The 27,317-nt window shown below is 38.2% G+C and overlaps 1 protein-coding gene and 1 non-coding gene across 2 annotated transcripts in view; one reads left to right on the top strand and one right to left on the bottom strand.

Moving 5' to 3' along the window:
- Nucleotides 1-4,752: 4,752 nt before the first annotated feature.
- LOC131039344 (gamma-tubulin complex component 4) overlaps nt 4,753-27,317 on the top strand; it is a 154,976-nt gene continuing 132,411 nt past the window's right edge. The window contains exons 1-2 of the mRNA XM_057972057.2: nt 4,753-5,096; nt 19,627-19,915. Of these exons, the coding sequence (XP_057828040.2) occupies nt 4,930-5,096; nt 19,627-19,915 (456 nt within the window). The 5' untranslated portion in view covers nt 4,753-4,929. The remainder of the gene's footprint in view (nt 5,097-19,626; nt 19,916-27,317) is intronic.
- Nucleotides 22,617-22,736, bottom strand: LOC131039457 (5S ribosomal RNA). The gene has a single exon (XR_009104633.2). It is a non-coding gene; the product is annotated as a 5S ribosomal RNA (ribosomal RNA).

The raw sequence follows: 27,317 nt of genomic DNA, 5'->3' as shown, positions 1-27,317 counted from the left end.
GTAATTCTCCATACTAGTTTATCCCCTAAGGCCTTGTTCTGGCAAGCTTGATTTTTCAATCCCACTCCTCCTGAATCCTTTGATCTACATACTTTATCCCAAGATATTAGTGCCACCCTATTTTTCTCTGCATTTCTTTTCCAATTGATTTTTCTCATTTTTTGGCTTAAGAAGTTATTCACTCTTTCTGTGAGAGCAAGATAGGAAAGCAAGTAAATCGGGATAGAAGAAACAACACCCTTCAATATCACTATTTGTCTTGCCCATGAAAGTCACTTTCCTTTCCATGAGGATAATTTTTTCTACACCTTAATCTTCATAGGGTCCCACAACTTTGTTATCATGTTTTCAGATTTTCCTTCCAAATTTGAAAAAATAGGATAACCCCCACAATTTTTGTTCGAATTGCACGGTCTATATACTCCAAGAACGTCAATAGAGGTGATTTTCATCTAAATCCCCTCTCTTGACTTGTTCCTTTAGTCATTTTGTTTAAGTAGTTTCATTGAAAGGTTTACTATTCTTGTTTAAGTTAGTTTTATTTTTCTTTTGTTAGGTTTGTTGTCAAATCGGGTCCTAAACCCGATCCTGCGCTTGCATGGTTTGTTTAGGTGCAAATCGGGTTTATCGACCCAAAATGCACCTAATGATGCAAATCGGGTCTATGGACCTGATCTACATGATTTGTTTCTCACTTTGTATTTAATGTATTTGATTTCATTTCAAAGTCGAACTCTTAATGCTTTAATTTATCTTTTCTTTTGGTTTTTATTGTCTTCATTGCGTGCCTTGCCTTCATCGTGATCTCTTTGAAGCAAAGTGTCACAATCGATTTTTACTAGGTATAATTTCCATTGTTGTTCTTCATTTGTTTTTGAGGGTTTATGTTTAGCGTTTTTGAAATACAAACACCTTCCATTGTTGAGTTATCTTTATTTCGAAACCCACATGAAACACACCACAATCATGGTGTCGTTTGAATCTAACAACCCGAGCAACATCATGATTATAGTTTTTGACATTTTGAATATGCACGCAACACCTTGTGGTGTCATTCAGGTCCTTAGACCTGAACCACACCACTTTATATCTTGCAATGGTTTTGTTTGGATCTAACAGCTCGACTGACACTGTAACCCTGTCAACATTGTGTCATAGCATGAAGCAACACCCAAACAAGTTCAGATTAGTAAAGAGATTAGTAAAAAATAAAGAGGTCGAAAGCCTAACTAGCATTAGGAGATATCAAAGGGCATTACTAATTGATACAATCATCGACCTGGTGGTGAGGTATGTTGCTTATGGTGTTTCTTACAAGATTTATTTCCAAAACATAGAAGGATCAACTTCTGCTATAGCTGTGTACATTGCACATCAGATGGTAAAAGAAGGTAAATATTTTGATTTGTGTGAATTATTGCATATGCAATTGACAGAAAATATCACTATGACAAAAGATGATGGATATCCTTTCCATTTTGGTTCCTTGATCATGTGCTTAATGCTTTGTTTCTTAAGATCTTTACCATTAAAGGATAATGTTGTATGGAAGTCAAATACCCCTGTTGGAAAATAAATTTATAGGTATCTGGATTATTTAGTAGATAAAGATAACCTACATGTAAAAATCAACTCACGAATCTTCAGAAGATGTGGTGTTCTGGTATGGTTCTTGGTGTTGTCAGCACTCCTAGGATAGTTCCTCCTCTGGTAGAAGAAGTTTGAAGAGAAGAGTTGTAGTTTCCTCTCCAGAACCAAAGAAAATGAAGAAAAGTGGAGAAAGGAAAAAAAACAGTTAATCTTGATGATCTGAAACCTCCTAAAGAAGCTAAGGAAAAGATTGCTATATTCGAAGAACACAAAAAATAATATGGATGAAGATGACTCTTGCAAGACAACAAATATTTAAATGTGCTTGAAGAAGAAGATGGTACGAGGAAAATTGGAAATGTGTGGCTTTCACGTCCATCCTACAATTAGGATAAAATTGAAGAAGTCTTAGTTGTGTATCTGCTCTAGAGCAACATTGCTTTAAATAATATTGCATATATTTTACCAGATGCCCTATTTGAACAACTCAAAGATCGTTTGAAGCAATCAACTAAAGAAATTGTTGAAAAAGATAAAGTACAAGGAGTTATGGAGAAAAGGTGTGCCAGTGCATATAAAAGATTGTTAGAAAGTATAAAGAAAATAAAAGAATGTGTTGAAGAAGTGGCTAGAGTGCATAAGTACTATCTCTGGTTGCTTGCTGCTATTGAAAATTTCAGAGCTAAAATTGACTCCATTGAGTCCGAGATAAACTCCCTTGGTAAAACATTTGATATTTTCGGTGATAAAGATGGTGCACAGAGAAAAAGGATAAATTCTTTACAATTGAGCTTATATCAATCCAAAGACAACGAGAAGACGTAGCGAATACTTTATAGAAAGTAAAGGAGATAGTTGAAGCTAGATTGGAACATCTTTTTGGTCTCCTTGTTGAAGCAAAAAGTGCGAGTAGAATCCTTCCATACTTGATTTCTTATTTGATGCTATTAACTTGTTGGTGGAGAACAACAATTTGTGTGAAAAACTTAGAATGACTATGAATTCTTGGAAGACCTTTCTTCCAAAACTTAAAGAGAGGTATAAAAGAATTTTACATGTGAAACACAATTGAAACATCTTTTTGGGGGAAGCATAGTTTTTGGTAACCTTTTTTTGTTGTTACCCTTTGTCCTTGATGTCAAAGGGGGAGATATATAGAGATATTGTCAAAGGGGGAGATTAGATAAAGTAGAGAATAAGTGTTTTGCCATTAATGATAAAGGAGGAGATTGTTAGAAATGTATGTTTGGTTGTCATTAATGTCAAACCCGATGATTTGGATTGGTCCAGATGAAGTAAGGCAGTGTACAAAGTGAAGGTAATGTAGAACAATGGAAGATATGTATGTATGTATGAAGATGTAGAATCTTGTTGTTATGTCAGGAAGTTAGTGTTACAAAGATAATTGTTGCAGATGTGTTTTCTAGAAGGATGATTGCTTCGGAAATGTGTGTTGATAGTATGTGGATATGTATTTCATGTTGAACAAGTTTTGGACTTTCTCGTGGCAATTGAATTTGTGCTCCAGGTGTATACGTAGTAGTGGTAATGTCATCTGGAAGCATATAGTTGACAAGTCTCAGGGTTGTAGAGCTTCACATTTTTGTCTCGTTGCATATGGTAGCACACTTTTGGTATAATGGTGGACATAGTTTAAGGATGCTGTATTTAATTTTTTGGTGCTCCGAAAGTTATGTTCAGGAAGTATATACAGTTGTGATGGTGATCGATGATTCGTCAGTTCTGACAGTGTTTGATAGTTTTATGTGCTCCGCATTTTGGTTTCTAATGATGATCTTTTTGTAATTTGTTGTTTATGTCTTTAACTTCTTTGTGTCAAGTTGGATAGTGTTTATGTGCTTCAGAAACGTGCTTGTAGATGTTTGAGGATATGATCATTCTAGGTCTAGTCAACCTTGAATGTTTTTGTTTTACTCCGGTGCTTGTAGCGTGTGATTTGATTGTTGGAAATTCTTGAAAGAAAACATGTAGAAGACCAATGAATAAGTATTCATGGAGAAAGTGATCTTAAGGTTGACTTGGTGCATATAATTACCGGTGTGTGTGTGTGTGATTAGAGCAAGCAGATTACAAAAGAGTTGCAAAGATTCTTGACTAGATCTACTGCAAGCAGTTGTTTAGTTCTCTAAGCTTATTAGGAACTGAACCTATGCATATGTAGATGCAATTTTCTCAGTTCATATTTGTTTCTATCTCTTGGCAGTAAGCCGTTGTAATCTAGGTAGTGAGCCCTTCGATAGTGAGCCTTGTAATCTCATATAACTAGCTGTAAATTATCTTGAGAGTCAACCCTCTCCGTGGTTTTTCCCATTTGGGTTTTCCACGTACAAAAAATTGGTGTCTCTCTTATGGTTGTGTATCTTTTGCATTTCAATTATATTGCATGCACTACTTTTGTGCTAAGATTAATTGAAAATAAAATAAGTTTCAGAAGTGGTCAATGAACATAGCTTGTTAGAGAACATACTTTAAATTGCAATCGATGCATAGACATATTGGTGTAATGTGAGACCCTAAGGCAATACAAAGAAATTAATCCTATTTTTCCGGCCACATTGTTACACAAAGATCGTATTTTGTTATACATATAATAAAAATTTCCTAGGGACATCAATCATTGACATTGTGAATAATCATATTCTTAAATATGGCATAGAAAGGTTGTCCAACAATATGCTTATTTTTGATTATAGTGAAGTATTTGTCTGACATCTTGAAACAAAAAAACCAAAAAGTTTTTAGAGGACTAGGCAAAGGATAAGCAAGCCTACATATCGTTTAAATTAATAATACAAAACTTTGTATATTTTTTGAATAATGACAATTCTATAAAAGGTGTCTCAACAACTAGCAATGCAATCCATCCCTAAGATTAATCGTCTTCGTATATTGTAAACACAATTTATATTAAAAAATAATTTGTACAACTTATCAATTTAAATTGAGTTCTATTCCTTCACATTCATTTTTTCTTTCACATTTCAAAATCAATTCACTTATATTATAAATAATTACTTTAACAAAACCACTTTTCATTTCTTAGTATTACTAAAAAAAAAACATTTTCATTTCTTAGTATTACTCCAAAAAAAAAAAAAAAAAAAACATTTTCATTTCTTCCAATTTACTCTCATATATTTCCAGGCAAAAATTAAGGCACTTCTCAACTGGCGAGGAACCGATTTTATTTTAGGCGGGCGTCGAAGAAAGGACCTTCGATTCAGTAGTGATATTTTCGCGTAAAATACTTGGCTACCTTCGTCAAACAAATAAAAACCAAAAACCAGGGGAAGTGATTTGAATTGAAGAGAGGCAAATATGCTGCATGAATTGCTGTTAGCACTGGTGGGATGTACTGGGGATTTCATCATAGATGGAAGAGAAGAAGAACAAAGTACAGCGTCCTCTCAATCCCTGGATGAAGTTGCTGAAGAATGCACATTCAAGCTAGCCCCTGATCTCACCTTCCTCCAAAACTCCGAGAGGTATTTATGTTCTTTGCAAAGTTTAATAGAATTTCTAAAGCACCCCCGTATTTTTCCCTCTTGATAATGTCTAAGTAGACTACTTTAGAGACACCATGGCATTTACGGGCCTCCTAAATCATCTATTTTGTTATCTAAGTCTCACCAACTCAAACTGAATAATTCTCGGATGATTTTTAAATCAAGGGGATTTTTTTACACCGTGTTTCAGTCTACCTCTGCACAAGAGCCTGGTTACTGGGCAAAATGCTCCTCTCCTAGATGTTCACCACTTTAGGCCTGACGCTAGCCATCGATTTGGCTCATCATCGGATTGCTAACACAGGCCCCAAGAAATAAGATTTGATATAGTGGAATTTAAAATTGAGCACAATACGCGTGCTTCCCTATTACCACACCGTGGCAACCCATCACGTTTACTAGGGAAATAAAGACAAAGTTTTGTTACCTTAATAATTAGGTTGTTGCTCTCTTCCTTTAATGGCTATCCTAAAGGCTGGTAAGGCTTGCTTTATTTTGACTTTGAGGCGGTGCTTAATTCTATATTGCTGATATCTTATATCCATTCTTCACCATATCCCTCCAAAATCATGAACGGTAGATTATATTTCTCAACTAACTGATTGATCAGTGTTTCTCTGAGTTTCTGTGATGGGGTGCGCAGAGAAAGCAAGAATTTTCCCAGATTTTGGAGATAGTAGGGGAATGGTTACTAAGATGATATTAACAGTATTAATAATTTGAAACAATTAAAAAAAGATATCTAATAGTCCATTTGATAATTATAATGACATAAATCATAAGATGATTTTTCAATTTTATTTATATCAACGAAGGTTACAAAGTTTGGAAGTACAAGTGAGTTGAGAATACGACTAAGATTTTCAAACATAAAATTGAAAAATGGCAATGCCAAAAGAAGATATGCACGGCTAGTTCGAGCAACAAGCTCAAAAATTGGAGTCATCATCCAATTGATGTTTTAGAAACTACTTATTACTGGAGTTTCTGGGCTAAACTACATCATGTGATCCCAACCACTCATGGCAGCACATGTTGCTCCTTATCAACTTGTTGCAGCTCGTCATACTCTACATATCATTACGTCCTCGGGGTCTACTTGTCCTTAGGTGTCTTGTGATCAATGAGATGCTAGGCACTATGTACAACCGGAAGCTTTTCTGTTCTCTAGAGGTAAGTTTGTTCCTCTTAAGAGAGTGGATAAAGCTATAGTTTTCCTCTTAAGAGGCTATTAGAGAGTGGATAAAGCTGGATAGAGGAGCTAGAAACCTTTGAGAGGAGGTGAATCGCTAGTGTGCACAACAATCCTGGAGGTCCATATAGTCACCACCAACAAACTGGCCTATTGTTGGCCTTTTTTAACCTTGGCAATTTCTAAACTGCCCATGCTCATGGAATCAACATGTGTCATCAAGTTGTTATCCCACATTATTTGTGAACAATAAATTGCATGTTAAGCTCCTTGAAATGTCAGCTTGTTTGAGTCAGAAATATCAAATGCTTTTATCCTTTGTCCTCGGTTACAAATGTTCCCAATCATTATCAAATGTCAAATCACTTGCCAAATTAAAGTTTTTGATTTATGTTAATTGTTGCAAGTTATACAGATTTCTAGAATACACTGCAAACTACAAATGGATAAAATTTTCGGTTCCTGATATGTGCACAGAGTGAAGGCTTTCCAAAATGCTGGAATGCATTGTGTTGCAGATGGCAAAAGGTTACAGGTCTCCGGAATACAGGTATTGCAGGTTAAAGATTTCTGGTTCTTGAAATGTATGTTGGAAGTGAGAGTTTTGAAACTTTCTGGTTTCCGGAAGTGTGGTTGCAAGTTGTAGATGGGGAGACTTTTTTCAGAATTGCAAGTTGCACATGTCATAAATTTCCAGAATCCCAAAATAGTGCAAAATGTGAAGTTGAGCTCTAACCCTAAACTTCACAAAAGTAAGTGCAATGCTTATTTTCTTCAAAACGTGAACTGCACTAGACCTCAAAATGCAGCAGGAAACTATCATATGGTTTTGGCGTTTTCTTGGTTTTCAAAACCTCTCAACTTCAAGCAGTCATTTTGTTGGTTCTTAAATCTCCCAAATTGCTGACATAGTCTTAAATCAATAGTTTAAATGGCTCACTAACTCATTGAAATATTGATGACATTCAAATCAGGGGTTTCATGGTTTGGTGACCTTATAAAAAGTCAACAACAAAGGAATATGGGTTTGCCCTAAAAATGCCAAGAAAAAATTGGTTTAATTTGCACATTCTTTCTGTTCCAAAGGCAGGCTTCATGCCAATTTCTAGCATCCTCCTCTTGTTTGTGTGAAAATGGAAGCTTTGGGACAAAGTATGGACATCCATCAAGATGTGAAGAGAGAAGAATATGGTCAGATGTTGTAGTTGTAGGCACCATGATGTTGAACACTATTGGAGGCTGATAGGGGGGATGAATCAGCATTCACAGAATATCATCAAATTAAAGAGTTTAAATCTTCACCACTCATCATCTTTAATGAGCAGAAAATAAATTGCATTAACACCCAAAGCATTCACACCATGGCGCCAAATTTTTACATGGAAAACCCAAACTGGGAAAAACCATGGTGAGAATTAAACTCACGATATATAATAACTGTTTTACAACAAAAGTATTCTTGCCAAAAAGAGCTTGCTGCTTGGGACTTGCAGTTTGAGACGCACAGCCTCAGGCAAGATACAAAAGAGAGATTTGCTCTGCTGAAGATCACTTCTATAGGGCAAGATACAAAACTGATCTCATAAAACAGTAAGAATAATAGATTGAATTGTACACAAAACGCATTTGTTAGAATGCAGATAACAGTTGCATGCATATACTCATCTGATTGCTCTGTATGTCTCTGAATCATTGCTCTTACTTGTTGAAATATGTAGCATCGGTCGGATGAACCAAATGTCTAATTGGCTTTACGGCCTTAGACATTTGTATTGTATTTATCCGTATATCTATCCTTACTACTCTGGTCACATATAGATATATATTTATGTAATCATATAAGTATTGATTGGTAATGTTATGATTAATATTACAATTAATATTATGAATAATTTGTAACAGCCTTGTGTTACTAGCTATTCATAATATTAATCATATTATATTAATTCATTAATTAACATTATTGGTTCATTGCAAATGACGGCATATAACTCTCAGTTTGTTTAACTGATTATATCTATTAAGAATCTGACGATATTATCGGGAATCATTGTTTAGTTAAACCAACGCGACTCCATGTAGGAGTCACGACTCCTTGGGGAATCATGTCGGTTCCACAAGGAGTCGTGACTCCTTCGTGGACCAATGTTGTTGTATACATATACCTTGCTGTCGATGGAAGCAAAGGTAAGTAAGAAAACAAACACATCAGCAGGTCGACATTCAGGAATAGCGACTGTCGTGGAAGGAATAACAAACAGTGTGTATTACGTCTTGTATTCTGCATCCACATGAATAGAAGGCAAGGTTAATGTGTGAAGCATGATTATCGAATAATACAAGCAGATCGATTAGAAGAGCAATCAGATCCGCCTTTACCTTCAGCCTGTGCATTATCATCTGCAGATCGTGTTTGGTCTACTGCTGATCGCATCACATAGCAGATTGACTTCATTCTTCAGCCACAACGAATTCATTAGAAGAGCAAACCAACTTGTTCATATAGCTTCAAGAAGTGAAGCAATACTATAAAGTCATATCCAGATTTGATATATATATATCAGAGATATAATTTCCGTGCTCGGGGGAGACGATAATAGTATATCGTTTATGGTTGGGAGGGCAACAATGAAAAGAATCATTGCCCATGGTTAAACGAGCACACCCTATGATCACTGTGCATGGTCATCTTCTTGTGATCCTAGTATTGTAACAAATTTAAATGGTATCAGAGCAGGTTCTTGAAGAGCCATTGCCACAGTCAGTGCATCCCCTCGACCATCAAAACCACACAAAAGTCCATGGCGCGCATCATTTTTGTGATATTTTAAGATATCAAAACCCTTCTTCTCCACTCTAATATTTTCAGCATCCTGGCTCCAGATGTCATCGAATGATTTTTTCAATCTGGTCGTCGTCGTTTTTTTTTTTTCCTGTAATGTCCCCGATGGCACCCCGGCCATACAACCTCCCCGTACGGTCAACAATAGCACTGGCACCTCCAATTTTACGACCACCTTCCCGTGCGGTCAACACCCCTCCACCGTACGACTGTGTTTGTTTGTGCGGTGCTGCGTTTATGTTTGCGTTTTATGTCTCTGCGCTCCGCGCCTTTATTCCTTGCGGCAGCGGTAGTTTCCACCGCCGGTGGTCCCACCGTCGGTGTTGCCACTGTACGGTGGTGCTGCCGTACGATGGTCCCACTGTCGGTGTTGCCACCGCACGGTGGTTCCACCACCGGTGTTGCCACCGCATGGTGGTGCTACCGTACGGTGGTTCCACTGTGTCTTTCTTTTTTTTTTTTTTTTTAAAAGCCGTACGGTCAACTGCCGTACGGACCCGTATTTTTTTTTTTTCTTTTCAATTTCCTAATTTAGTTGTCTGGAGAGTCTTTGGCTCGGGTCCCCTGTCTTTGGGATCGCCCTTCATCCTTCTCGGTTTTCCTCGCCCAAGAGTCTCCCATGTTGGTCCTGTGCCTCTCAAGTCGCCTGCCTGGCCTCTCGAGTCCCCTTCTATCCTCTCGAGTCCCCCTCCGGCCTCTCGGGTGTCCTTCCGGCCTCTCGGGTCCCCTGTGCGCTTCGCGTGGTAGGGTTTCAATTTGGATCCATTGGTGGCAAGTCTATTTTCAATGGCCATCCGAAGACCTGGAACCACAAATTCTACAGGGACCACGGTCTCCTTCCCGTACATAAGAAGAAGAAGAAGAATAAAGATTTTGAAGGCTGCGGCCTTCCACACAGGGTTCCAATCGTTGTCGACACGAATGATCTTCGGATTCTCTACGTCATCGAGGTTTGGGGCATCTCCCTTCCAATATTCTCTGTATTCCGACAGGTACACCTCCTCTGTTGCTTGCTCTGGTTCCTCTACTTCGAGCCTGTAGCTTTGGAACATTTCGTAATCCTCCATCTGCCAATGGAAGAGCCCGTTCAATGACCCTGTCTCATCCCCAGAGCACTCTCCTAGTTTGAGAATCCCTTCGTCGTTGGGCTCCCTACAGCCCCGTCCTTCGTCTCTTAGGTCGCCTTTTCCTTCACCCTCCGATTCTGAAGATGATGCCAGTTCCTCGTCGACAACCTGGGTACTCAGATCAATGGTGTACTTCCGCCCCCCTTTCTCCATAGAAAGGGTGCTCTTTTTCTAGTCATGGTTCACCTTTGCTGTAACCAGCCACCCTCTGCCTAAGATGGTGTCGTACCCCTTCTTGAGTGGGATTACCACAAAATCTAGTATGAAGGGTTGCGTGCCGATGGTGATTGGCTGGGCCATCAGAGTGCCGAGTGGCTTGATGCCGTGCTGGTCTGCACCTACCAAGTTGAACATGGGTGGCCATAGTGTTGGCTTCCCCAACTTCTTCCACGTATCCTCTGGCAGTACATTCACCCTCGAACCTCCGTCCACGATGGTGTCCTTGAGGATAGCCCCGAGAATTCCCATCTCTACTACAGCAGGATGCTGACCACTATTTAAGGCCAACAACATTGGGTCAACCGAGGGGTTGACCGGAACTTCCGCCCGTGTGGCACGCAAAGGTGCCTGCGCAGTGGTTTGTATGGAACTAAAAATGGTGGTTCTTAATTGTGGCATTGTTTCTAGAAGGTCCTTTACCCTTATAGGTACTTCCATCTGCAGTACTTGCCTAATGATGTTATTTTCAGCTTCCGTACGGGATGATGTACTCGCCACCTCGTTGTCCCGTTGTTCGGCCGTCATCTCACGTTCAACATTGGCCTTTGCCTCCCGTAATCTCTCCTTCTCCGTACGGGGGTCGGGATAAGTGGCCTTTTTCGTCTGGGCGTGGGTGATCGCCAGTACTTCTTTCTCACCAGTTTTCTCAGCCTTCTCAATGTTGAGGAGATTAACCCCTGCCTTTGGGGAATTTGCGTCCTCATGGTCGCCTGGCCCACACCATCAACAGAGGTGCTGAGCGGTGGCTTCCTTCGTGCAATCACGGGCGAAGTGCTCCCACTGATCATAGGCCCTACATTGGATCATTGGCCGGTCCTTGGCGTCATACTGGATACGGCTTCCGTTATTGTTATTGTTGCTATTCCTTCCGCTGCCACGTCTATTGTCCCGGTAACCTCCAGATGATGCTGTTGTGATGGTTTGCTGGGCCGTACCCGCTAGTGCGGATGTTGTGGCCTGCTCCGTGAACAACACTTGGTTCATTTGCGTACTTCGGGTTTTCATGTTGTATGGGCACTCCTTGGTGGAGTGTCCCATCACTTGGCAAATCTCGCAAAATGCTTTCTTCGGGCAAGTACCCTTTGTATGCCCCTCCTCTTTGCACTCAGTGCACCATATGTCCCCTTCAGTCCGACCGGTGCTTCTCATTGTTTTGAACTCCCTCCTCATTCGCTCCATGTCTTTTTGGAGCGCTTGCACCCGCTTGCCAGCCTCGCCGTCACTGCTGCTTTCCTGTGAAGAGTCATCCTCCTCGGACGAGCTATCCTTCTTCTTTTTTTTCTTCGATGTCTTGGTCTCGCTCTCGAGATCCATCGCTCTATTGTATGCGTCTTCGTACGATGTAGGTGGAAAGATTTTCATCTTCTTTCGGAGGGAGTGTTTCAGTCCCTCCACGAACCATCTCTTTTTCAACCCATTTGCTGGTTGACTCTCCATTTTTCCCAATAGTTCCTTCAGCCGCCGACTATAGGCTCAGACAGTCTCGTTCTTGTTTTGCTTTGTTCCATAGATTTCGGCGACTATTTCGTTGTCATCTCTCAAGAGGCGGAACTCTATCCCAAACTCCTTCTTCAGGTTGGGCCATGTACCGACTTTGGCCTTGTCCATATCTGAGTACCAGTCTATGGCCACTCCTCTCAAGGTTGTTGGGAATTGTGTTACCCATTCATCTTGATCGGTAACACCGTTTGCTGACCATATGGTTTCGCACGTTCGACAATGGCGAACGAGATCTTCCTTCCCGTCGCCATTGAACTTCGGTAGTTTCTGTTTACTTGCCATTGATGGGGGTCGTCTCCCCTGCGGTGGCTGTGGCTGTGTCTGAGCCCCTGCGCTGGTGGTGTGTCCTGCGTGGGTGACTGGGGGTACGGTGTTTTGCTTGCCGTGTGTAGCACCTACAACCGTACGGTTGTCTTCCCCTTCATTCTCACCCGCGCCCACTTCTGGCTCCCTTTGGTGATCCTCACTCTGTGGTGTAAGGGATACGTTTCTAAACTGATCCCGAGTCTCCTCGACTAGATTCCGCTGTAACCTTGTTTCCTCCAGAAACTCTTCGTGGCTCCGCACCCTACGGTGTTCTGGCGACGCGTAGAAATTTCCGTCGGCTTTTGCACCCTCCGTGACACCTCCTTGGTTCCCCTCGAGCCACCCTTCGGCAGGTCGTCCTTCGGCAAGTTGCCTCAGCCTCCGTCTACGTTCTACTTGCTGCTCCAGAATCAAGGCCCTTTGCGCGGCCTCCCACTCGTCCGTTTCTGCTTTTTTATTTCTATCTTTATTCAATAAGTTGGGCATTAATTGCTGTGCATTTCCATAATTCACAATACATAAATCAAAACACGTCTTTATTAATTCATTTCCTCAGATACAACTCGTGTCAATGACACTTTTATTTGAATATAGAAGATTCAAGGTTCAATTCTTTCCTGGTCTGGCGCCATCCTGTTCTGCTTCCTGTCGGCTGGTATCTTCGTACTGCTGAAGGATCTATTGGCATCGCTCTTCCTGGGCAATCTCCTCCAGGTGAGCTTGTTGTGCTAGCGATGCCTGTGCAAGCAACCGGGGAAGATGGTTCATAAACCGGTTTACTGCCGGGCTCACCTCCAACGCTGTCCACACGACACTTGGTGGGATTTCCGCCTCCGTCGCCTCTTGTCGGACGTAGGTCTGGATGGCTACCTGGAGCAGAATTGAAAATTCTCTCATTGCGGTGTCTTCTCCTGTGTAAAGTTCTGTTCGCGCGTCGTCGGCCTCTGGGTTTATCTCACCAACGGGTAGGCCCATCGTGTTCGTGCGCCATCCGCGTCTTTCGTTCCTGAGTACGTCTAGGCAACGATGCCAAATGTTTGCCCTCTCGAGTGAATAACTTAAAGTACACAGATAAAGCATGTGATGTAGAATAACATTGCCATAGATATCAGGTCAAATATAAGAGATGTTATTCCATTCATAATCGTCCTCCTCCGTCACAAGTTACATTCAGAAGTATATAAAGATACCGAGGGGGTGCGAGTGCCAACCGTCGCACCGCAACTACCACCCCGCGGTTGCCAACTAACCAAGACAATTACAACTTAATTAACTAGTTTTATTTTCATGTACAATATTGCCGCACACATGTACTACTTCCTGGACTGAAAGTTTGGCAGAAGACCGCATGCGATCTTCTTGAGTCAGGGGAAGTACACTATAGACATCCTGAAGAGATTTGGCATGATGGACTGAAAATCCATTTCTACGCTGATGGATATAATTCTGGAGAAGTTGAGCGAGTCAGCTTCCAATTCAGATCTAATAGATTCCTCTATGTATTGTCAGTTGATTAGATCATTGATGTATTTGGTCAACACCAGACCATATATTTGCTTTGCAATGAGTACTCTTAGTCAGTTCATGTGTGAACCAAGATAGATTCATTGGGTTGTAGCATGTGTGGCAGCTCGTGAAGTAGTGTGGCTTCAGAAGCTCCTTGCAGGATTGTTTGTACAATCATTGGAGCCCACAGTTGTGTGAAACCCTTTTGTCAATCGTATGTTTCATGACAGAACGAAGCATGCGAAGATCAAGTATCGCTATGTTAGAGACGTGGTGGATCGGAATTCTATTCAATAAAGATACATTAGTACTGATGAGCAAACGACAAACATTCTCACCAAGCCTCTCTCCAAAATAAAGTTTGTGTACTTTCGAGGTAAGCTTGGTATGGTAGAAAAATGTTGCCCTAGTTGAGATTGGGTCTCAGCAACATTGATTTGTTTTAAATAGTACTAATGTATTCTCTATGATGTTTAAAGTGTAAACTCTTATTATGCAATCTTATTAATCTGATATGGTTCATGATTAAGTGTCATGTGTGTGACTCCATGACTACATTGGTTCAGTGCTTGTTGAGCCCCTGTGAACATTATTTGGAGGTGACGATCTCTTTGTGATGGACACTTGTAGTTTTGATCTTTATTGTAAGATGACGATCTAACAATATTGATCTTACCATCATGATGGATATCACGAGACGTGATATCCGTGGACATGTCATGATGGTTGTCATCTAAGTAATATCTGTTCATGGTGGATGTCATGAGAAATGATATCCATGGATATGCCATACTAGATGATGTTACTAACAGAGATGTTCATGGTGGATATTATGTGACGTAATATCCGTGGACATGCCATGAATCAATATCCTTAAATTTGCCATTAAGGTGGATATCATGAGATGTGATATCCGTGGACAAGCCATAATGGTGGGTATTACATTACGAGATTCTGGTGGGTATCATGCGACGTGATATCCGTGGATATGCCATAACTCCTGATATCACGGTGAGGTGATATCTCTCACACAATAAATGGAATTGTTGTGTTCACAATAAGGTGTTGTAACTTATTGAAGGATAGAAATATTCCTCCCTAGCTAAGAGGGAGTGTTGAAATATGTAGCATCAGTCAGATGAACCAAATGTCTAATTGGCTTTACGGCCTTAGACATTTGTATTGTATTTATCCGTATATCTATCCTTACTACTCTGGTCACATATAGATATATATTTATGTAATCATTTAAGTATTGATTGGTAATGTTATGATTAATATTACAATTAATATTATGAATAATTGTAACAGCCTGGCGTTACTAGCTATTCATAATATTAATCATATTATATTAATTCATTAATTAATATTATTGGTTCATTGCAAATGACGGCATATAACTCTCAGTTTGTTTAACTGATAATATCTATTAAGAATCTGACGATATTATCGGGAATCATTGTTTAGTTAAACCAACGCGACTCCATGTAGGAGTCACGACTCCTTGGGGAATCATGTCGGTTCCACAATGAGTCGTGACTCCTTCGTGGACCAACGTTGTTGTATACATATACCTTGCTGTCGATGGAAGCAAAGGTAAGTAAGAAAACAAACACATCAGCAGGTCGACATTCAGGAATAGCGACTGTCGTGGAAGGAATAACGAACAGTGTGTTTTACGTCTTGTATTCTGCATCCACATGAATAGAAGGCAAGGTTAATGTGTGAAGCATGATTATCGAATAATACAAGCAGATCGATTAGAAGAGCAATCAGATCCGCCTTTACCTTCAGCCTGTGCATTATCATCTGCAGATCGTGTTTGGTCTACTGCTGATCGCATCACATAGCAGATTGACTTCATTCTTCAGCCACAATGAATTCATTAGAAGAGCAAACCAACTTGTTCATATAGCTTCAAGAAGTGAAGCAATACTATAAAGTCATATCCAGATTTGATATATATATATCAGAGATATAATTTCCGTGCTCGGGGGAGACAATAACAGTATATCGTTTATGGTTGGGAGGGCAACAATGACAAGAATCATTGCCCGTGGTTAAACGAGCACACCCTATGATCACTGTGCATGGTCATGTTCTTGTGATCCTAGTATTGTAACAAATTAACATTAGTCACTTCGCATATTGGTCGTCTGTCCATCCTACATTCGCATTACTTTTGCTTCTCTCATCCACCTTTTCGTCTATTTTTTTTTAATATCTGATCCACATCTATTATAACCAATATATACCAATCTGATCAAGAATAACTATCGCTAGGTTGGCTAGGCATGTATGTGACTTGTATATAGCATCGACCGAAAAATATGTTATCCGGAAGGTAAAATGATATATACCCAGTTGGCACTCCTTCCAACTAATATCAAAAACATTTTGCATTCAACTGCTGTAACCAAAAAGGCACAAACCGGTATCACCAAAATCTGTCCTGTGCAACACACTACTTATCTTGGACCAAAAACAAGTAAAGCGGTCCACCCAAGGGAGCCATAACATCTCTCTTAACCAAACATAGACTCCTGAGATATATCCGGAACAAATATTTATTACGGTCCACTATAGGTTCCTCTAGAGCAATCACTAGAAGCATTTATGGACCAAGTGAAGAACACTAGACCTTCGGAAACAAACTGACACATCATTCCAAAAACATCTGGACCACCAACTAAATCAATAACAACCGGGGCAATATGAGTGACAAAAGGCTTGACATTAATGACAACAATGACATCCAAATGTGTAACAATCTCCCCATTTGTCATTAATGGCAAAACAAAAAACTTATTCATTCTCTCACTCCCCCTAACACCATTCCTCCATTTCTCACTTTCTCCCCCTTTGACAACAATGACAAAGGGTAAATACAAAACCAAAGACTGCAATCTCCTTTAACAGAGCAATAACAAATAAGAAAGATGAAAATGCCAATCAGACATTTCCAAGTTAGATGTCTTTGAATTGAATCTTCAAACCAACAACAGATGAATTCCAGGCATGCATAGTGGCAGACAATATCCTATTTTGAGTCTCACAATCAACACACAAATTTATGAGAGTGAAGAAGAATATCCTTCATAATGATTGGTGGTCCACCTTGAGGCAAGAAATTAATAATGTTGGTAATTAACAATTTTTTCCTTTTCAAATTTTAATTTAAAAAAAAAAAAATAATATCATTCACTCTATCATTTGAGTGATATTCTTGTTTGAAAATTTGTTATTAGATACATTTACTCTTTCATCTCTCCTGTTGTGCTGGTGAATAGGTATTTTTATGATATATTTGATTGCTTGTGATGAAGCAAGCAATTCATAGCAGGGATCCTTAATTTCCTTTTATTTGATTAGGAAATGAAGCCCATTGAGATGTGGCTGTGGGACACTGAATGCCCTGCTCTATGTGGCAGTCTATGCTCTAAATCTTGAATGGTATGCTTTAAGTGTTGTCATAGTGCCTCTTCTTAAAGATGAAGAGGTGAGAAGGGTTTATGAAGGCCTTTCAAAAGATGTACAGTACTAAGTAGACATTCAAACTCAACAATAGTGGATCTCTTTTTCAATTATTGGGTCCAACATTTGGTAAACTAGTGGCAAGGACAAATAGGGCTACATGAGTTCAAATTGATCCTATTGGATGGTGGACATGGCATAGTAAGGATGCAATGGAGTTGAGAATGCTTACTTTGTGCCTCCTTTCATAAGCTGCTAGTTCCTTCGCTGTAGGGAGGAATTGGTCCACATACAACTTCATTTAGTGCTCAAAACAAATAGGCTTATCTCTCAATGAGTGGAGATGTTGGTGGCCATGCATGGTGTCTTTTGAGCTTAGGATTGATAGTCTCGATTATCATCAGATTCCACCTGCACATTTGGATTTTGACCTTGATGATACCACACAGATTGATGCGGACAGAAATGTGAGATTGGCTGAGATACTATTGGATGAGTCAGCCCCTTATATTGAGAACGCATTAAGACTCAAACTTCCATTTTGATATAGCATTTCTAGAGGAAAATCAAATGCAGTAGTAGAATATCTAGTTGCTATGTTGTTTTCCTACATTTTTGTGATTTTGTAGTTGTAGCTTTTGATCCTTGTTATATATGCACATTAACAATTAAAACAATGACATTTTGCTAATTTTTTTGTCAACTCTCATGGGAATTCTCAATTCAACTCCAATTTTATGTAATATGGTTCTATAATGAATATGATGAATGCTTTATAAAATGAATAAATCAAATTTCCTATATATTTTAGTTTTAATTGGTATTCCCCAAAACAGGTCTCTCATCCCCTGCCATCTTGGGGATGTGTTCCTGCATGACTTGCTGTCCCCATCCCAAAAATAATATGGAACGTAGAACATCACAAAATTTCCCAAACATCTCACCTTCTGTAAAAGGAAAATTCTAAATTACAGACAATTTAAGGGGCTTTAACTAGCATGTACCTTGGCTTCTTTCTTCACTTGTAAAATATTAGAGAATAGTAGAGAATCGCCATCAAAAAGTTAAAGAAAAATGTTCTAGTTTCTGCATAAATGTCACAGCCTTGAAGACCACATTCAAATGATCAAAATGGTTTTTCAAGTGGTACCAATTTATCTACTGTTGGTTAATAGATTTGTCACTGCCAATTTTATTTAAAATTGACTTCCGGGGTACCCAGCCAGCAGTGGCAAACAAAGCAACAGTTGGAGAACTTGATACCGTTTAACAACTTTCCTCTATATTTTAGAGGTACAGCTCCCTTTAATGATAAATTTTGAAATTACGGGGTTCACTTTTATCCAGAAAGCAGGAAAGGTAAAGATTTGATTATGAGCGAAATAAAATTAAAATACTCAAAATAAAATTACCATTTAAGGATTTTTGCCATGCAGAAAAGAATAAACTCAGACTTATTCTTTCTGAACCGTAAAACATAACATGCAACCAAGATAAAATCTGTAAAAGATTGTCAGGCTCACAGAGCAGTAATAGTCATTCTCAAACAAAACCCCTAATTACATAAACTTCAAGAAATAAAAATAATGACATTGATAGCCCATCATTTATCTTCAATACAAGGCATATGTAAGGATGAAAAGCAATATATGAATGGTCTATTGAAATGGTTTCTTCCTAACCCTAAATTCACATTCCTCGCTGCCATTCATCAGGCAGCTATTCCATTGACCACTGGTTTTTCTATCAAGGGCCATACAACATATCCATTTCAGAATATCATTATCTGTCAATCCTTGAGTTCATTCCACAGATATCCATATCTAATCCATGTCAACTGTCTAGCAGAATAGTGATTTAAATTTTAAATTGTTAATATGACATTCTTATGTTGTCTATGCTTGATAGTCTGTTGATAACATATCATCTGTCAAGTTTTGGTTCAGACTCCCAGGCGAGACAAAAATTATGGCCATTTGGAGTATCATATATTTTATGGAACGGAGCAAAGTAGAAGCATGTATTATTAACATGTCTACCTATTTTTTGCACTTTGTTCGCTCCCATGTTCAATGACAAATCTTTTTCCTCAGTCAAGAAATGGATCTTTAGATTATACTGTTGCTTTTGGTTTGTGAAATTCAGATTATTGTGATTTCCTTACTTCTGATAATGATAACGTTTTCCATGATAATTATTTTTTTTTGATATTTTTATTCTTTTAAAACATTTTAATTTAGGGGACCAGTTGCGATTCTCCAAAGAATATCCTTTGGACCAGGTGTTTTCTTTAAAGTAGACTGGTACTGAGAATTAGATGTAACAAACACTTTTCAACTGCAGGGAAATTTTGGAACGACTTCTTCGCCTGGGGTTTTTCTATCGTGAACTGGACCGCTTTGCTGTAAAATCACGCAATCTTAGCTGGATAACTTGTGCAAACCATGATTTTCAAATACAAGATCCAGTTGTAATGAAAGGGAAAAAGAGACCAAGTGTTTATCGCAGAGCTCTTGCAAATGGCATCTCTGAGGTGTTGTCAATTTATAGGTCTGCAGTTTTACAAGTGGAACAGAATTTCTTGGCTGATCCTGTGCCAGTGTTGGCTAGTGTAACACAGGGACTGAACAAGGTTTGTTAATTTTAATTCTACAGAGGGCAATTATAAAAATATCCTTATGCATTTTTATGTGAGTATATATTCTTTTGGTATCTATTCAAATTTTTTACTAGGCTGCTTGTGTCTGGATTGATCTGCTTATTTTTCTCATTCATATTGTTCCAAAAGAAATAAATGGTCCCTGAAAAGAGAATCTGCAAAAGATGCTGCATCATTTAGAAGAATTGACATCCATTCCACAAGAATATAAAGAATATGGTAGCATAACTCTAGCCTTCTAGGTTTCTAATGTTCTCACTTCATTTAAAATTTGAAATATGAACCTTTATTTTATATTAGTGTTTGCAAACGACCAAAGGAGGTTAGTGGGGTTCAAAAGTACAAGTTAGAATAGCGAATGACTCAACTAATCAAAAATAAAAAAATATAGAACAGATTTTTTATTTAGATCAAGGGAATAAACTTAAGAAAAGAGGGGTAAGCCAGTCGGGTAAACCCTAGGTAGATCACTAAATACAAAGCAATACAAATAATCTTGTGAAACTGAAGGCTCATGCTAAATGAGAATCCACAATATAGAGGCAGAAGAAGAGACCTGATGGAGAACAAAATTGTAGTCTGCACCAGATCGAGGAGCAGAGGAGAGACCAGCACTCCCGTCAATCCCTATGAATGGACAAGACAGAGTCCCGTTATATCATTAGGAGAAAGGTCCAGCCTATAAGAAAAATAAAAAATGTGCTACAGTTGAGCAGTAGCCATTGCAAGTGCAATGCCTAGGGTCATGATTGTTAGCTTTATTCACTTTTCTAGATTTTGAGTAGGGTTTACTGTTGTTGGTGGAACTTGATGTTGTTCAATGCATTGTTGCTGCCAAGTTGCTGAAGTTATTTTGAGACAACTAGAAGTAATGGGTAAATGTAAGGTATTCTAACACCGAGTTTAACTTTGATGGAAGCCTTAATATTTAAGTATTCAGTGTAGTCTTAGGTTTTCTAGTTGCCAATCCCTTTGAAACAAAAGTCTTTGCTGTTCTTAAGAATTTTTTCATTTAGTCAAGAGAGTAGGGGCTAATGAAAATGTTTAGCAAATGTTCGGTTCTTTTCTAATATTTCACTTGTTTTCTTAAAAAAGTCTGATGACACTTTGACTTGAATGAATGGCTAGATTGAGCAGAGAATTTTTGTTTTTCAGTTCTATTTTTATTTCTATTCCTAGAATATGCAACACATCTATTTGGGATTCTACTCTCCCATCACTAAACTCAATTTTTACCTTCCATTTCCAACAATCTGATGTGAACTTTTGTCACCAAGAAAGAAAGGTACAGTATTAATGTCCATTGATGACCAAAAGTAGGTCAAACCGTCAATGGGACTCAAGAGTAGAATAGTTCACAAAGAAAGTCGTAGGAGAAAAATCCTAGAGAGGCCCCACACTGGGGAAGAATCAAAAGCAAAATACAAAACAACAGGGAACCACTGATATAGCCAGGGAAAACCTAACCACCATCATATGCTCTGTTAGAAGAGAACCACTCCTTACTAGGAGTCGTGATATGAGGCACTTGAATCAATAAGCCATTACTCATCATTAGCAATGTTAGTAGAAATAAAAAAAGCATAATTTTCATCATTAGAGAATTTTTTAGTTAGCAATCATCATAAATGTTTTTCTTGTTTATGCATTCCTTCTTCACATGGCTCCATTTTCCATAAATACAACATTACACTTTGAGTCTTAGACCGTCCTTTTGATTTGGGTCTCTCCTTGGTTGATTTTATGATCAGATTGATACAGTAAGCAAAAACAATAAATGGAACACACATTACACAGCAGTACCCTGGGAAAACCTCCCTCTTGGAGGTGAAAAACCCAGCAACAAAACTTTAATTGTATTCACTCAGAAATCAGTATTAGATTTACAATTAGCTTCACACATGAAGCAGCAAACTGAACCGAACTTACAACAGACTTATCTGAAGAGTATACTGTAGACTATATGCAAGATCTGAAGGTGATCTACTGGTTCGCTGCCCTTGAGACTGAGTTTGCTTGCTGTCTTGGTAAGTGAATTCACCAGCTGTAGATGAATTTGCTGACCTTGAAGAGCCCTAGGTGATTTTGCTGTCACAGTAGACAAGTTTTCCAGCACTAAACAAGGTTCGCCAACCTTGTGTGATGTCCGCCAATCCTAAACAGGAGTTCGCTGACCTTGGAGGGTTATCCAAGTGAAATCTCTGACCTCAAGACTTGAATATCTGGAGTAGATCGCTGATCAATATGCAGAAGTATTTTGCTGATGATGAATGGATAATTCACTGATGTGATTATTTGATAATTTCGCATAACAATGGAATGAATGTATTTTTGAATGTGTAGATTGAGTCTTGTTATATACAAGACTCAATCTCTCTTTCATGAGATGGCTGGGCCTATAAGGCTGACTTATAAATATTATCTTTTATTTTATTTCCTTGCTTTTGGCGCCACCTTTTAATTTACAAATAAGGTACAATTGGGGCCACACTTTTTATATCATTGACTTAGGGCCCAATTTAAAATTACAATAGCTAATCGCTCACATGTTACTTAAATTTTAATTGCCAAAGGCAACATTAAAATTTAGTATAGTAGAATCCGATGCTAGCTAGATATTTCAACACAAAGGTTAATTCAAATAGCATTGTGACGCCCGACGAAAACTAAAAAAACGGTGCAACACCGGGGCTTCCCGGGAGGTCACCCATCCCAGTACTACTCCGGCCCAAGCGTGCTTAACTGCGGAGTTCTGATGGGATCCGGTCCACTAACGCTGGTATGATCAGCTAGGACTCGAACCTAGGACCTTCCATACGCTGCTGGAGTGCTCTACCACTGAGCTACTGGCCCCTCTTGGACTAGTCCATCGTTGGTCCGGGTGTGGCTTATTTCCAACACCAACACCCCCCCTTAAGCCACACCTCTCGTGTGCTTGGGGCTCCTAGCCTGGACCTGGCTCTGATACCATGTTGAGACATGGACTAGATAGGACTCAAACCTAGGACCTTCCATACGCTACTGGAGTGCTCTACCATTGAGCTACTGGCTCCTCTTGGACTAGTCCATCGTCAGTCTAGGTGTGGCTTATTTCCAACACCAACATCCTTATCCTCATTTTCTTACTATCTTTTTCTTTGGGTCTATCCCAAACATGCAGTGCATCCTTGTAACCCTTGTCCATTGATTCACTCATTTTATTCGTTGAGCAAAGTCGCAACAAGGGTACCCATTGGATTCTATGGTTCCATCACTGATTGCAACAATTAGGTTCTCAAAAGATTTTGATAAATAAAAAATTAACAAAATAGAGCTATTCTCTTCATCAAGATTAACATTTGTACTTCCTAGCTAATTGATAATTAAATTAAAATCATTTAGATACCTGGCTATCAAGTCTTCTTTATTTTCAATGGATACTGTTTTCTTTTCAAACACACTTTGTTTACAAGATTATTTATTTGATAGGTCTCACTCATCATTCTCTACAACTTGTATGTTGTAGTCTCCTCAAAATCATTTAGGATGGTAATGGAGAGACAATTGTATTGTTCCTTGAGCCTCATTGTTGAGCTTCTACTAGTCTTCATTCAATAATGCAATAGGATTTTATTTGTTTGTTACAACTTTCTATTGTCCTCCATTTTTAGTTTCAACCATAGTTGAACTACTCGTGACTCGGCTCGACTCGCCAAGCCCCTGAGAAAAAAACTCGGCGAAAACTCGAGAAAAACTCGGCGAAAAACTCGGCAACGCAAAAACACGCTTAATTTTAATAAAAAATGCATTTTTTTTGCAAAATTTAATGAGAAGATGCATCCAATGAGTCAATAAATGATAACACAAAAGAAACAAGCTGATTCTAGATATATTTAAATGCAAAGTGTCTATAAAATCGCATCCTCATGAGAAATGGTGATGGCTGGAAGCAAAATAGTAAATAGTTTTTGTAAAACCAAAAGTAAATACAACTTCCTCTTCCCAACTCTAGCTAAAACTAGTTTCAAACTTTCATCATATTTGAAATTTCATCATTCATACTCATAGTTTCAAACTTTCAACTCAAAAATGTATAATACCAGGATTTCTTCAATGCTAATTATGTTGTTATATGGAGCCTAATCAGACTCGGAGGTTAAATTTTCCCTACTTCCATCAGCGCAGTTTCCCCCTATATTTTTCGATGCCCATTGATTGAATAGAAAGTGAAGAACAGTGTCAAGTTTTGTATTGGTGTTATTCTCCATTTAAGTTGTAGCTTTATATGTATCTCCAACAATTTGATTAATGAAATCTAATGTTATATTGTGTTAGAGTAGTTTATTTCCTTAATTTTTTGTATACATGGACTTACTGGTTTCTGCTTTTAGCCAGTAGGACAAGTGATTGTTGTGTTTACTTTAGTTGTTGATCCAATCATGTGAGTAATAATATAAATCTTTTCTGCGAGTAAAGAGCTGACCTCAGTCTTGTTCTTCCATCTGAGGCCAAAAAGATAGGGCAAGTTGTTTAGTTTAGTTTATTTCACTTTGATAAAAATCCAAGAGATTGAACTGCATAGTGTGAGTATTTGTAGATTCCATCCATGGTCTAGCATGTAAAGCTAGTTTTAGGCTATAAGGGAGCTTTGCCTTCCGATTTGAAGAGAGGTTTACCCCACACACTATTTTGTTTTTGTTGTACCAAAAGGTAGACATTAAAATGCTAAATGTAAATGCAGTTTTTACTTTTTCCCATGCGATCTTTCCTTTTTCCATCTGATTATCACCACTTAATAACATAGTCTTGCAATGAGCTTGGTAAATATGCTAGCCAAGGTTTGTTCTTGTTTATCCCATTGGCTATATAGTAATCTTCCTGGGTCAAACAATGCATAGTTGAGTCTTTGTGTTTGACACCATAGCTTGCTGGTTTTGAAATCATGGATGGTTTTGTCTTCATTTTCTTCTTTTCAGCTCTCTAGTGCTGGTTTCTACTGTCCACTGCTTTTGTGGCCAGTGAACTAGTCCAAATGACTTGTTCTTATTCCTTTTCTAAGCATAGGTTCGGTTCCTTATCCATGGTGTTAGCAACAAAATTTGTCACTGAAATCAATAGATTGGCATTTTCCCTGTTTTTTAGAGGGGCATTTCCCTCATAGAATTAGGTATGCTTGTGTTTTATAGTTACTTTTGCCAACAAGTAAGAAAGGGGCAAAATTGGTGGATAATGTTGTTGATGATGAGGTGTTAACCTGCCTAATGACCAATATCCGCTCTAGAAAATCAGAAAGAATTTTCTTTCCCCAACAAATGCATGCATACATATATAATAACAATAATAAGAAATTGCATGCACAGTCCAGCAAAGCTCCAAAATCTACTTCCAAACCTTCTTCACACATAGTATAAAGGATATGAATTCTTATGCAACAAGGTTTGAGCTCATCAACTATCCATCCATCCTAATCAAATGGGATTGGTAATTGTGATTAAGAAAAAAGGATCTAACATCGTCGTAAACTGTTTTCCCAGTCAGACATTCTGTACATTCATAGTAATTGAATAGAAATACCCTAAAATCAATTAAGTGATATATGACATATAATACTATATAATATATCCATTTGCTGAAAATAGAACATGCAATTTTCTAACAAAAGAGAAAAAAATTCAGGACCTAAATTAGGCTTTGAGAGAAGAACATGGTATCATTCTACTGTTTATACCAGAGTAGCCGGATACTCCTTTGTCCCTCCCTGGGCGCATGTATCCCTGTATCTGAAACGAATATGTATCCGATATGGCTTGGATACATGTCAGATACTGTAACCACACGCCCAAAAAACCTTGAATTTCCAACCGTGCCAAATGCTATATGATTTGATTTTTTAAAAATCTGATGTAAACCTTCCTGAATTTAATTTAAAAAAACTTCATTCATGCTATTTTAAAAAAAAATTGGTATAAGCAAAACCTTTTTCTAGTTCAGTGACCCGTTTTTTTGGGTTATCTTCCAATGCAACTCTACTAATTTTTGCATATTGTAAATTGTTAAATCAACTTATAATTATTAATGTAGCAATTACATGTCTATATTGCTTTTGAAGTAATGAAAATCTCCTCTAATAACTTGGAAAATTGTGTTAAATATATCTCTGTGTGTTTTTTATGAATGTGGTATATAGGCATATTGATATTGGGGTGAAGAGCACTCAAGCATACTGAGAGGGTGGGGGTGAATCAGTATATTAAAGAATTTTTTCTCCTTAAAATTTTATTGAGCATAATACTTTTTAAAACTTATTTAATACATATGCAAGATAAGAACACCAAGACACAAAATTTACGTGGAAAGCCTTATGGGAAAAACCACAGCAATAAATGCTTATATATGTATATATAACTCCTTGTAAAATGGCTGTAGGCACCAACCTACTAGAGTCACCAACCCCTAATTTTGTTTGTGAGCACCAACTCACACTTCTGAAATGAGGCACCAACCTCCTAAATATGAAGCATTAACTTCACAAGGATGAAGCACCAACTCCACCCAAAATGAGGCACCAACCTCAATACAAAAATTCTGCTATCATTTGTGTTTACCAATCAGTCGAAAACTGATCTTTATGCCTTCTGAAAAATCTGCATCAAGGCTTCATAAAATCTCCTCCTTAATTCTGAAACTATATCCTTATATACATGTATTGTTCTTTTGTATTCTTTTCTTGAACAGATTTTGCTGCATAAGCTTTTCTTTCAACACTTACACGCACTATCACCCATCTCAAAATGATTTAGTTCCTTTATATATCTCTCTCATAACCTTTCATAGGAAGGTTGTATCTTTTTAACCGAATCAGTGGTGACTTTTCTAAACCATAATCATATCGTTTTTGCTTGCTAATTGATCTGCTTGCTTCTCTAACCGTACCTTGTATTTTAACAAATATTACAAGCTTTGATCGGTTATTTTTCTATACTCTAACTGCACCTCTTCATGAATAAATGCTATCTTTTAATGTGTATTGCAAATCGTATCTTTTCCAAATCACACCTTCTCATTAATGAATTGCTGTTTAGTTTGTTTGTACCTTTTCTTATCAAATCTCATCTCTTCAGATCACATCCTTTTATCAAATTGCATCTCATGCAATTTAATATTAAATTACTATTTTGTAATTTTCTTAACGAATCGTGGCTTATCTCAAAGATGATCATAATAATGAATCGTTGTCTCCTTAATATCAAACTGTTGCATATTATGAATCGATTATAATTTTAATTTTTTGCTATGTAACTGATGGCTATTCTGATCACTATTCTTAGTAGTACCATTGCTGATTAGTGCTGCATATTGATTCCTGTTGATCAATGCTGATCACTGTCTTAATGGT

Source organism: Cryptomeria japonica, chromosome 10 (genome assembly GCF_030272615.1).
Source record: "Cryptomeria japonica chromosome 10, Sugi_1.0, whole genome shotgun sequence".
Taxonomy (NCBI): domain Eukaryota; kingdom Viridiplantae; phylum Streptophyta; class Pinopsida; order Cupressales; family Cupressaceae; genus Cryptomeria; species Cryptomeria japonica.
This window is presented reverse-complemented; position numbering and strand designations above follow the sequence as displayed.